Source organism: Strongylocentrotus purpuratus, unplaced genomic scaffold, assembly GCF_000002235.5.
Source record: "Strongylocentrotus purpuratus isolate Spur 01 unplaced genomic scaffold, Spur_5.0 spur5_scaffold_9, whole genome shotgun sequence".
NCBI lineage: Eukaryota > Metazoa > Echinodermata > Echinoidea > Camarodonta > Strongylocentrotidae > Strongylocentrotus > Strongylocentrotus purpuratus.
This window is the reverse complement of record NW_022145615.1, coordinates 29,691,819-29,703,954: the sequence shown is the minus strand read 5'-3', so window position 1 is coordinate 29,703,954 and position 12,136 is coordinate 29,691,819. Positions and strand designations below refer to the sequence as shown.

The 12,136-nt window shown below is 38.5% G+C and overlaps 1 protein-coding gene across 2 annotated transcripts in view; it reads right to left on the bottom strand.

Moving 5' to 3' along the window:
- Nucleotides 1–296: 296 nt before the first annotated feature.
- The window catches only part of gnrhr2 (gonadotropin-releasing hormone receptor 2), a 43,681-nt gene continuing 31,841 nt past the window's right edge, over nucleotides 297–12,136 (bottom strand). The window contains 4 exon segments of one of the 2 annotated variants that reach the window (NM_001123520.1): nucleotides 297–529; nucleotides 531–777; nucleotides 780–825; nucleotides 10,026–10,227. In NM_001123520.1, the coding sequence (NP_001116992.1) occupies nucleotides 314–529; nucleotides 531–777; nucleotides 780–825; nucleotides 10,026–10,227 (711 nt within the window). In that variant the 3' untranslated portion in view covers nucleotides 297–313. 2 annotated transcript variants of the gene reach the window in all.

Sequence of the window (12,136 nt, the reverse complement as noted above, 5' to 3'; positions counted from 1 at the left end):
GATTTTCAACAATAACGTATTAGGTGATCCAAACATGATTTCTATGGGACATACAATAGGTGTTGGAATTGCCTTGACCTGATTTTTCGAAAATAGTGGCGATTGTGTTTTGATTTTTGAGAATTCTAAACAATTTTTAAAGTTTGTATAGGCGTTGCGGCATGTCTTAAAATTCGGTGCACTTCGTCCAGTAGTAAAATAAAAAGGAACGGTCGGTCACAAGACGATGGATATTAAACCAGAGGGAACTTCGTAGACCAAAGTGGCTTCTAGCAAAAAAATAAAACGTCGACTCACGACTTTCCCCCCTTTTTTACGGGATAACAGTCCTCTCTTCCTCGTCCGGAATGCTAAAGTGCACCGCTTGTCTCTCCTCGCTGACAACATTGACCGTGGTCATTCCCAGTCGAACCGATGACCCCACCGTCACCGGATTGTTGTTTGAAGAGGAGGTCGAACGTCGACTCGTCAACCTCTGTCTCCCTCTGGCGACGGGTTTAGACGTACGCCAGCAGTGTCTGACGTCACGAGCCAGCCAGCTTGGTGGTGAAGATGCCGTATAGGACTGGATCAACACACGTGTTGAGGTACCCGAGAGCGATGAGGACATCGAACAGCCACGGAGGGTCAGGTGGTTCCGACTCGTCCTGCCAGCCATGATCGACGTGGTACCAGGTCGAGACGACGTAGTAGGGCGACCAGCAGATGACGAACCCGCCGACGATGGCGGCGGTGAGACGAAAGGCTCTCATGCGAGCACGTGGTATGCCATCATTGCCGCCATACGGAGCGTGGTCTTCCCGGGTTTCTTACTCCAACTCGTTACTGAAATGATCAAATGAAAACGAAGAAGAAGACAATGATTATAAGAATAAAAACTGATTGTTAGGTGGCCTCTGGTCATAATAATAAGAAGGAGATAATCGTATGTGATAGACATGCAGGTCGTTGTTCAGTTGTTGGATGCTTTTTCCATTATGTTACAATCATCGAAAGGGAATGTGTGATTCAGAATCCTATATATTATTTCTAAATCATCATTCATCAGAAAAATAATGTAATGTAAGCTTTGAAGTAAAATGTTCAAATCAACCGTTCTTCATTTTTCCAAACCCGTATTAATTGCATACAAACAAACTTTCTTTCAATATATTGTTTGCCACTCAACAGGAAGGGAAGCAATAGAGAATCAATACGCGTCTCTACATTTTGTGCCATTTCAATCAATGAGCATTGTATATGATTGAGAAACAAGAAATTATTTAATAATAGATATTTTACAAGGTAATTTCAAACGTCTCGCCTTCCATGAACGACTCATACTTTCTATTTTAAGATGATCGGAGTCCAGTTAATGATTTGTTCAATTCTTTTTTTTTTCTCCAAAGTGAACTCTAATACTTCTGAATTGGTCAAGGGAATACTATTATATTTTCTCTAGTCATCCACCACAGTGATGTTTACTATGGAACGTTTTAATTTATTCAAATATAAGCCAGAAAATGACCTGTAATGTTTTATTTGATTGATAGCCTTTTGTGTGTGTCATTCATTTGAGCAAATATTGCTGGATCATCAGCGAATTGTGATATATTTATTTCAACTGTTTCAAAAAGTGTAACTCCTCTAATTTCCAGATCGCGTCGTATCTTAATAGCTAAACACATCTGAAGCAGGTTAACACATAAGTGCTGAAAGGGGCTGACGCACACCCCTGAAATGCTTATTTCTTCTGCTAAAAATCCATTTCAACATTTGTATATATAAAGTGGTGACCCATTTCCAACACTCTCTTTTAATTCCACATCTTTGTACACGTTCAAATAATATTTTTCTATAAATCAGATCGCAAACTAATCTCTATCTCACTTTTGTTATTACGCAATTAAAATTGAACTCCAATCAAAATTTCTCTTTTCTAATGACATAAAATATTTAGGTCCCCCCCCCCCCCCCTTTCTTCAAACATTTTTACTCTTGACCTAATAATTGAGCCTTGGCAATTATTCAAGCCTGTGTTTTTATTCATTTCCATTAAGAATTCTGATTGCTTTTCTTTTCGTTTCCGCTGTCTGCCTTTTTGTTTCCGGTAATGGGCTTTCGGTGGATTCGCAAATTCTGAGGTAACTTCAGAAAGATCATCTTCGGTTACCACGTCTCCTTCCGATTCGCATGATCTTCCTTGTGTATCACGGTATATAGAGCGCTGTACTCCGCGACCGAAAAGGTTTTCACTTCACAGTTATCTATTACCTTGGCAGGGTAATCCCAACAATTATTGTTAAACTTATATAGATGCTCTGGATGACACAAAGAGTAACAACTGTATTGAACCACGCTTTCGATTATGTAATCTTCACGGCCATCTGACACATGCAAAATATGTCTTAAATCCGGATTGGATTACCCGGGGTGGTATTTCTAATTATTTTTCCAATGTTCTGACATTCACGCAGATTATTTAATTGAATATAACACCGTCTCTTCGAATGTTTCTATGAACACCATTACGCTGATAGATTTATGAAACAAAGGTGGCGCTCTACACGGGCGACACAGATACATGTATTTGGTCTTACCGAAGTACAACAACAGTAATAGTTATGATAACAAATACTACTACTACTGCTACTGCTACTACTGCTAATAATAATTATGATACTAATTACAATATTGATAAAAAATAATAGAATAATCATAAAAATAACAACAATATAATAATAATTATACTATTCCAATGTATTGGTATTATTATTAGCACTATTATAATTATTATAATAATTATTATTGTGATTGTCATAATTATTATAATTATTATACATATTATTATCATTATCATCAGGTTGAATGGTAACATGGCTAGCATAGACATATCTGCAACAACGTATGTACAAAATTATGAACGCTGTATGTAATATTTGTGTGAAAATTATTGAATTCATACAGAATTTAAGCTCCTAATATGAGCAGCTGCATGGGGCCTTCTTTGCATCTTAAGTTACAATGTGGGGGTACTGAATTATACTGTATTATACTGAATAGATATGTCGAGAATACATGGCAAATAATTATAGTAGAGGGAATAAATTGTTCTTGATATGTCTTAGCGGGCAGATTCAACTTATCGTGGGTGAATTTATTAAACTAATGATGCAATTTGATGTCTAAACGTGTGATGCATTATATCGATTTGAAAATATTTTACCTCTCAAATGTTGGTCGAGTCACTCTTGCATTTTTATCTTCAAGACCCATCGTTTTGCTCATTGTTTGTTTGGGAATTTGTAATATTGATACAAATGGATTTTCTTCATCAGGAAGGTAAGAAAAAAAGATTTCATTTAAAGGCTTTCCAATCTAAGTACACAAAAAACAAAAATAATTAATGTGGAATGTACACATACAAAAAAAGATTATGAATAAAATTTGTCACTTTTACAAACCACCCATTTTTCTAATATATTTTTACTATAAAAAATATATATATATTTGTTAATCTGTTCGATAGAGTAGATTTATTTGTATATTTTTAACAGAGTCATTGCGCCCTGTAAATGCTGTAAATCATCATCGTCATCAGCCTAAATTATTGATATACACTGTACATTTTTCTGGAACACAATGTACTCAATCAAACAGGGACATCTACTTTCAACGCACACTGGCAGGAAAGTATCGATTATGTGTCCTGAGAAATCTTAATCCTACCATGCCGTGGGTGCCTTTTCTAAAACATCTGATTCAGCGATACAAAAAGGATCAAGACGGTCGAGTTAACGAGAAGGTTAGGTTTTTGTAGAGGTGAGATAAAATGTGAGCTTTCTACTTTGTTTAAATGCAAGTTTGGAAGAATATCTTAGTTAGAAGTGTCCTCTGAAACGGATAATGATAATAATGTGTCTTGTTTACTCAGGGTAGCCTCATCAGTATTAATACAGTTCTCCCTGAGGGCCCTGCAATCATATTTATTACCCCGGCTTGCTCTTCAAATGCTTCCATATTCAAAATAATGACGGGATGGCTGACAAATTTGGACCAAACATTCATGCCACATTATGTTGTGTAGTCCCATGTCCTCATGTCTTGTGCAATGCATGACTGTGATGCCCAGCAAGACTGGCTCCCGGTGTCGTCATGATGATCATTTCAAAAACTCACAGTATACATTAATTCTTACGTTCCACAAAATCAACATTCCCCACCGACCATTTACGAACTTTGTTAAGTGCCATGTTGCAACTTATTTCATGCACCTGTTATGAACAATTGTATGTCAATAGTAAGAATTCGAATTGCATACATTAATTATGGCTAGGTAGGACAAATAGTATGGCTTGTCCTACCTAGCAACACATAATATATGCAATTCGCATTCTATTAAAATACAATTATTCATAACAGGTGAATGAAATAAATTGTAACATGGTACTTAACGAAGATTTGTGCTTTAAATTAGATTACTTTACGAAAATGGCCGATTGCTTCTAACATTTTCTTGCATAATTTCGTGACTAGTACCTGACTTATATTTAAAGGGTGACATCGTAAAATAGTCAAATAAAATATAATTGATTGCTCGGCGCTCTCCTAATTTCCGCAACCTAACGCAGCGTGGTAAACATGCTATCGACGAAAGTCACCACGGCCTTAGGTCAACTCGGAAGCTTTTAAATGCAATCAATCATGACTTGATTCGTCTTTATCTTCTAGATGCAGACGTATCTGTCATAATGCGTTATCGGATCGATTCTATAAGTGAGAATAACCCGAAGGAGGAAAATATTGTTAACCCACATCTGCTTTTGGACGCTTTTTGTTTGACATGGAATTAAGACTTCTGTAGGGAATTTGTATGCAAGTATGCAATTATAATTATAATGGAAGACTGGCAGGATTAGGAAATCTTTACGTGTTTTGCCCTTTCACTAAACATGTTAAACGTGCTTATTAAGGAGCTTTGATAGTAGAGCTGGTAAGAAGAAATAATACTCGAATCAATCTGGTATTGAATATCCAAATCATTCACTCTTGACACGAAAGGAAGCTCTTTTATTATTAGAATTTAAGTCATTGGCCGCAGTCCGTCTGTAATGAGGCATTTAGGTTTTGTAAATATAGTCGACCCAGTTCATAAATAAGAAAAAAAGTTCGGAGAGAAGAAATCTCTACCGCGCCACAATCGTTTAGTCACTCACTGTGCCCATCTCACTTTCATGCCTTTGACTTGGGGAAAAACGACTAAATGGATTGATAGAGTCATTATCTGCTAATTTGCTTTTATACCCCGCAATTTGTCAGTTTGATTGGGAGTATGATTCTGTATTTTACCCCGCAAGCCGAAAAGGCCTTTATTCACATCGCACATGAACAGCAGCTGTTCTTGACTCTTAATTATGATACAAATTGTTTAAATTCAATTTTCTAAAACAAGTGACACGAATTAGACCTTGGTTTGACTGACCTATTTATTTCTCAAAGCATGAATATTCATGTAAATTGTAAATAAAAATGATATGCGAAGGGCCTGTGGGTTATTTGTAGTGCTTAGCAAAATGACATGATTATTAAAGGGACAATCACAATCATCTGCAAGGTAGGGGTAGGATGGAATAGGGGACATCAACGATCCCCCCCCCCCTTCTTCCCCACCTCCCGGCCCGAAAATTGGTAAATTACCCATGTCTGTGCAGTCATCGTCCAATATTCGGGTGATATCTTATTCTTTCTATCTTATCTACTATACTTTAATGACTAAACTACGTACAAGGCCAGACAAAATATACTATACCATGAAGAGATTACCAATGTAATAATAATTTTAATTTGTAGGTCTAATCATGTTGTTAATAAAGTATATCATTTTCGGATATCAAAGTTGCATTGCAAATTTGTGATAATTCTATATCATGTCTATAACGTACTATGGTTTATAATTTGTTGTTTAGTTGTATTTTCTAGGAATCTGATTATAAAATAGATTAATATACAATATCAAATTATAAATTTCCATCGTGGAGGTAATGATGTGTAAACGAAAGAGAGAAGAGAAGAGACGAGAATATAGTATAAGAGGAGAGGAGAGAAGAGAAGAGAAGAGAAGAGAAGAGAAGAGAAGAGAAGAGAGAGAGAGAGAGAGAGACATACACAGAGAGAAATACTCTCGAATATGTGCATGGCAACACCACCACAATGATTAAGATCCCGCTGGAGACTATCAGTGACGTGGTAAACCGTTGAAGTCAAAGAAGTGACATGATTACATGCCAGTATAATATTATACCATTCGATATAATATATTATACCAGAACAAATCAAAAACCTATATGTTATATGTTTTATAAAGGACATTTTCCGGTCTATACCACGGTGGTGGATTGAGTGATTATTAAAAACTAATATTCCAGTAATTAAATAAACTAAATGCTATCATAATCGTTTTTGTTTAAATCTTTAAATAGTTTCAAAGCTCACACAAGCAAGACATTGAAGACAGTGACTACGATTGTTTTAGCAATAGTTTTTGCATTTCTCAAATGAAAATGATGTATGTCTGACAACAGTCCTTCTCCTTCTCGCTTGTTTGTTTAGCATGGAATCTATTTTCTAACGAAATACTATTTTGGTAGGTATTTCTTGTGGTTTTTGCAGTGAAATAAACCAAGTATTGACGTTGTATTGGTCCGTGGCTAATTAAGCTGATTTTAAAAAGAGGAGTAATCGTATACCGTTCAAAGGATAAACCTTGTTGAGTCGTGTGAGAATCCAGCATTTTCTCTGGATATGGCGCCGAGACGTATACGTCGCCTCTACATACATCTGCTATCAGGATGAACTACGCCCTGCTTTCAGGATGAACTACGCCCTGCTATCAGGATGAACTACGCCCTGCTATCAGGATGAACTACGCCCTGCTATCAGGATGAACTACGCCCTGCTTTCAGGATGAACTACGCCCTGCTATCAGGATGAACTACGCCCTGCTATCAGGATGAACTACGCCCTGCTATCAGGATGAACTACGCCCTGCTATCAGGATGAACTACGACCTGCTTTCAGGATGAACTACGCCCTGCTATCAGGATGAACTACGCCCTGCTATCAGGATGAACTACGCCCTGCTATCAGGATGAACCGCGCACTGGTGCGGCGCCTCTATACACATCTGCTATCAAGGTGAACCACGCCCTGGTGTGGTGCCTCTATACACCTGCTATCAGGGTGAACCACGCCCTGGTGTGGTGCCTCCATATACATCTGCTATCAGGGTGAACCACGACCTGGTGTGGCGCCTCTTTACACATCTATCATGATGTACCACGCCCTGTTGCGGCGCCTCTATACACATCTTCTATCAGAATGAACTAGGCCCTGGTGTGACGACTCTTTACACATCTATCATGATAAACCACGCCTTGGTACGGCGCCTCCAGGCGCAGGGGGGGGGGGGGGGGGTTGGCGTTTAACCCCCTTGAGTTTTGTTATATGTGTGTATTTTGGAACAACCCCCCCCCCCCCCCCCCTTTTTGGGTTTTTTTTTTTTTAATTAAATAAAATAAAAAATAAAAATAAAAAAAAATATTTAGCGGCTGGCTGAGTCGTTGCAAAATTTTCGGCCCTATTTAAAAATGATAACCCCCCCCCCCCCCATCCCTGAAAAAAATCCTGCATACGCTACTGGGCGGCTCTATAAACATCTGCTATCAGGAAGAACAACGCCCTCGTGTGGGGCCTCTATACACATCTTCTATCAGGATAAACCACGCCCTGGTGTGGCGACTCTTTACACATCTATCAGGATGTACTACGCCCTGGTGTGGCGTGTATATACACACCTGCTTTCTGGGTGAACTACACCGTAGTACATATACGGCGCTTCTATATATACTTTACCTGCTATCAGGGACAACTACATATACGCCCTATAATGTGGTGCTTCGTTATACACCTGCTATTGATATGAACTACACCCTAGTGTAATGCCTTTATAAACACCTACTATCAGGATGAACTACACCCTGGTGTAATGCCTCTTTATACACCTGATATCAGTACTACGCCCTGGTGTAATACATCTACATACACCTGCTGTGAGCTGACTTGGCGCCTCGCCAAGAGGCAATCTTCATTTTCCACATTGGTACTTGGTTTTGCTGCTACGTGTATGTCAACGTATGTGTGATGATGAACCTATGCTGAGCCCTCTATTTGACGCATTTAAAACCATCTACATGCATGTCTAACATTCGTCGACCTTGATTAGATTCAATGGAATAAATGATTAAGAATCAATTTTGTAATAAATATATTATGTAATAAACATTTGTTCACCATGAGGAAAGCTTAGTGATAACTTAGAAGGATGCTATCCTAGATTAATATTCTAGACTGAGGTATTTTTATCCTTCAAAAAAGTATTTATGTTGGATTTCTCACAACTTTTGAATCCCAATCTAAAGTGGATTGTTTGACCTTAGATCACATAACTTGTAAGCAAAAAGCATTGGGGAAAGGGGCTCCTCAAACTACACGTATCGGGAGACCATAGTCATGATTGTGAGGTGATGCAGAATAGTACACTCTACGGACGTACTAACCACGTGATATCGTATGACGTATTTTTCCTGTCTTACGTGATATCAATGGCTACCTTTTTACGACCAAGACTGACAAGAAATGATTACACCGTCACCAGTATACGCATATAACTAAAGCGCATTCTAAATCATGTCTTCCCCATGAAACCCCATGTCATCAGTGATCAGTTTCCCTTTCCGTCCTACAATACCTCAAGCTGTATAGCCTGCGACTATATAGTCAACTATACACACACATCCCTCTTAAATTAGTTCTCTCTTCATTTTGGCTGGCGCGTAAACGGACCCGTTAAATATTCCCGATGGACTTATAGACCGAAGCTGATTAGTACAAATTGGAACAGCCACGGGGGTGGTACAGAATTCATGACAGGTTATTCATGAAGATTTCCCGATAGAATTTAAGCTAGCGTTGCACTCTAGAGACTTTGAGCTCGAAGAACATTCCGGGAATGCAAAGTTTCCAACATACTTTCCCCATCTTTCCCCCTCTCTATCTCTGTTTCATCATCATGATCATTGTGGGGGAGGTTAGAGTACTTGCTATAAGCATGGACCTACTTTTTGCAGAAAATACTAAATCATCTTGCAGATCTGCTACAAAAATACTCTTCGCTGCTGAGTCTGTTACGAAGACCTTCACCGACCGTTCTTGAATGAACAAGAAACAAAATTCCCAGTGAATGTGTATACTCCATCACAGTGTCGTGATAGAGAATAATGCAGTATCAATCATATAGTTTTATCAATTGTGAGGGGCATCGAATACTCGGGCATTCGACAATAGGGACTTTTAGATTCGCACGAAGACAACGGGAATTGCTACGATCGACGTTCTTTTAATGCACTGCCTTGAATGGACGTCACACGTATCAGTCCACGCAAAACAAAAGTCCCTAGTATACGCATTGTTGACGTGACGTTGCACAATAGTCCAACGGATATCTTAACCGATTGTTTGTGATTTAAAAGTGGGTTATTTTCATTTGTCGGGGGAAGGATTACAAAAGTTTACCAGTCCACTGGGGGCCAACAAATTAATCCTGTGCCTATAAAACGGGGAAACATAATATTCATAATAATTGTTACAGAAATAATATGGGGAAAAATCATTTGAAAGATACTTGGAAATAATATGACAAATGTAATAAGTATGCATTTGTATAATATATCAATAAAATTGGTAGCATCTGCAAAGCATTTTAGCAAATGCATTGTCTTGCCGATCAGAACTGATTTAATTCCCTCCGTTATTTTACTCCAGAGAGTTGTTACAATACATTTGATGGAATAAACATATCGACATACATATCGATTAGCAGAGAGGGGAAGAGAACGAGAGGAAAGTGAAAGATAGAAAAGGAGAGAGAGAGATAGAGAGAGAGAGAAAAACCTTTATTAATTTTCTTTAAAAATAAAGCAGATACTTACATCCATTTGTTCTTCTAACGATTTTCCAGACGATGGATGAATAGCAAGCGAATATGGTTGCCAAGGGAACCACGTACATAATGAGAGTGACGAAAATATGATAGAGCCACCACAGCCGGAAGTACTTTTCCTTGAAGCCGTAATCGACACACTGGTAGAACGTCGGGTTGAAAGATGGTGACATGAGCTCGTGGACCACGAGCTGGAGCGGGAAAATAGAAAAGTAGGAGAAAAGGGGAGACATTTTTAGAAAGTTGTGGACATGGTGGATGAAAAAGAGAATAGGCATGAAAACAAAACTTATACAGTGACTTAATAATAGTTACAACTATACTTTTCGCTAGTTTTGTTTTTATTTCTCTCTATGTCCCTCTCTATGTCCCTCTCTCTCTCTCTCTCTCTCTCTTCATCTCTCTCCCTCTCTCTCTCTCTCTCTCTCTCTCCCAGTCTCTCTCCTTCTAGCCCTCACCGTTACCCTCTACCACCCCTCTTTATTCATAACTAATACATTAGGTGTCGCATTGGAATATGAACTCGCACAAATTCGCCATATCCACTGGACCGCTAACGTTGTTAGTCATTTCAAGATAACGCAATGATAGGCTATTTATCATTTGAAGTAAACGTTACCATTCGAGATCCATTGAGAAAAACAAAATTATTGTGGTTCTAAATTCGGTGGTATAGCGTAATCCAGGTCGAAGACCTCTCCCTATTTACGGCTGAATTATCATGAAATTCAATAATGGATTTCCTTGTGATAGAACGTCATAAAGGTTGAGACGAAATTGAGATATTTTCACTGGACAGTTCGCAGACAATTTAGACGATTTCTTCTCTCCAAACCTGTCGATTCTCTTCAAGTAATAGTTTGAGGGGTGGAGAAAGAGGACGGCAGAAAATCAATCGCAAATGGAAATCGATGACAGTCTCGTTTGGCGCGATTTCTTGGCCGGGTCGGGTCTCACAATTGGGCGTTGAGTTTCACTCAATTAGAGGTAATGATTTCATGACGGTGTCAATCTTACGTGCCAACGCAACTACATCCACGTCGTTGAAAGTTCATTTCTTCTTTATGAAAAGAAGGTGGTTCCGGGGGTTCCGCGACTTGTTCAAAAATTGAATATTCCATATCGTGTGCTTTCCAGGAAAATATGGAAATCAGTTCTTAAGTTCCGAGCTTCCATTAAAGTAGGGATTGAATGTAGTATAGCCCGTACCCATTCATCAGAAATAGCGTTGTAAACAGGGATGCAAATATAAGATATGACATGTTTTTTTTCACCTTTTATCATTAAGTTTTCTTGATGGTTTTTAACAAAACCTAAAGGGATATGTACACGGTCTGCATTACGCCTTCAAAAACTCAGTTTCCATGGTTATATACAATTATATTGGATATTATGTATATTCAAATTAAAATGAAAATCTAGAAAGGTCAAATTGTACATTTGAACGTCGGTATTAAGCAACTTGATAACTTTTACCGTCATTCCCCGAGCCCATCTCAGAAAAAATACAAAACGATGGAGGAAAAAAAAATCTCGAAACCACACGTTGGACCAAAGACATAATGCATTGTCTGAAACGTAAACAACTCAAGGGTAATTGATGCATAGCTTTGATCGCATTTTTGTTATGTGATGATTTGTACATGTCTGCATGTGATAACATCATATCCACATAATTCCCACATGTCATGCTTTCCACGACAGTACCTAGCCTACAGAATAGAAATGGTTTATGGCAAAAATGATCGAAAGCTGTTGACAAGGGATCCAGCCATCGGATTGCACGATGGTAATCAATCCACTGCCCTCGTTTTGTCGATCTCCAATCTCTGTTTATCATTGGGATGCGATTGTGCGTGAAATCACTTTACTGTAGAACCAGCGAAATTGTTAAGTGAGACCTGATTTAAAGATGGGCATCAGTAATGGGCATAGCTGAGAAACTGAAAAACACGAGACGAAGGCAATCTTCAATATTCCTATACAATATTTTCATTCATCAAAGAGAGAGAGAGAGAGAGACAGATAGAGAGAGAGAGAGAGAGTCCTTGCAGGCAAACACCAACCTGGGGTTCAAGTTTGTTTGTTAGTCGCGGAACT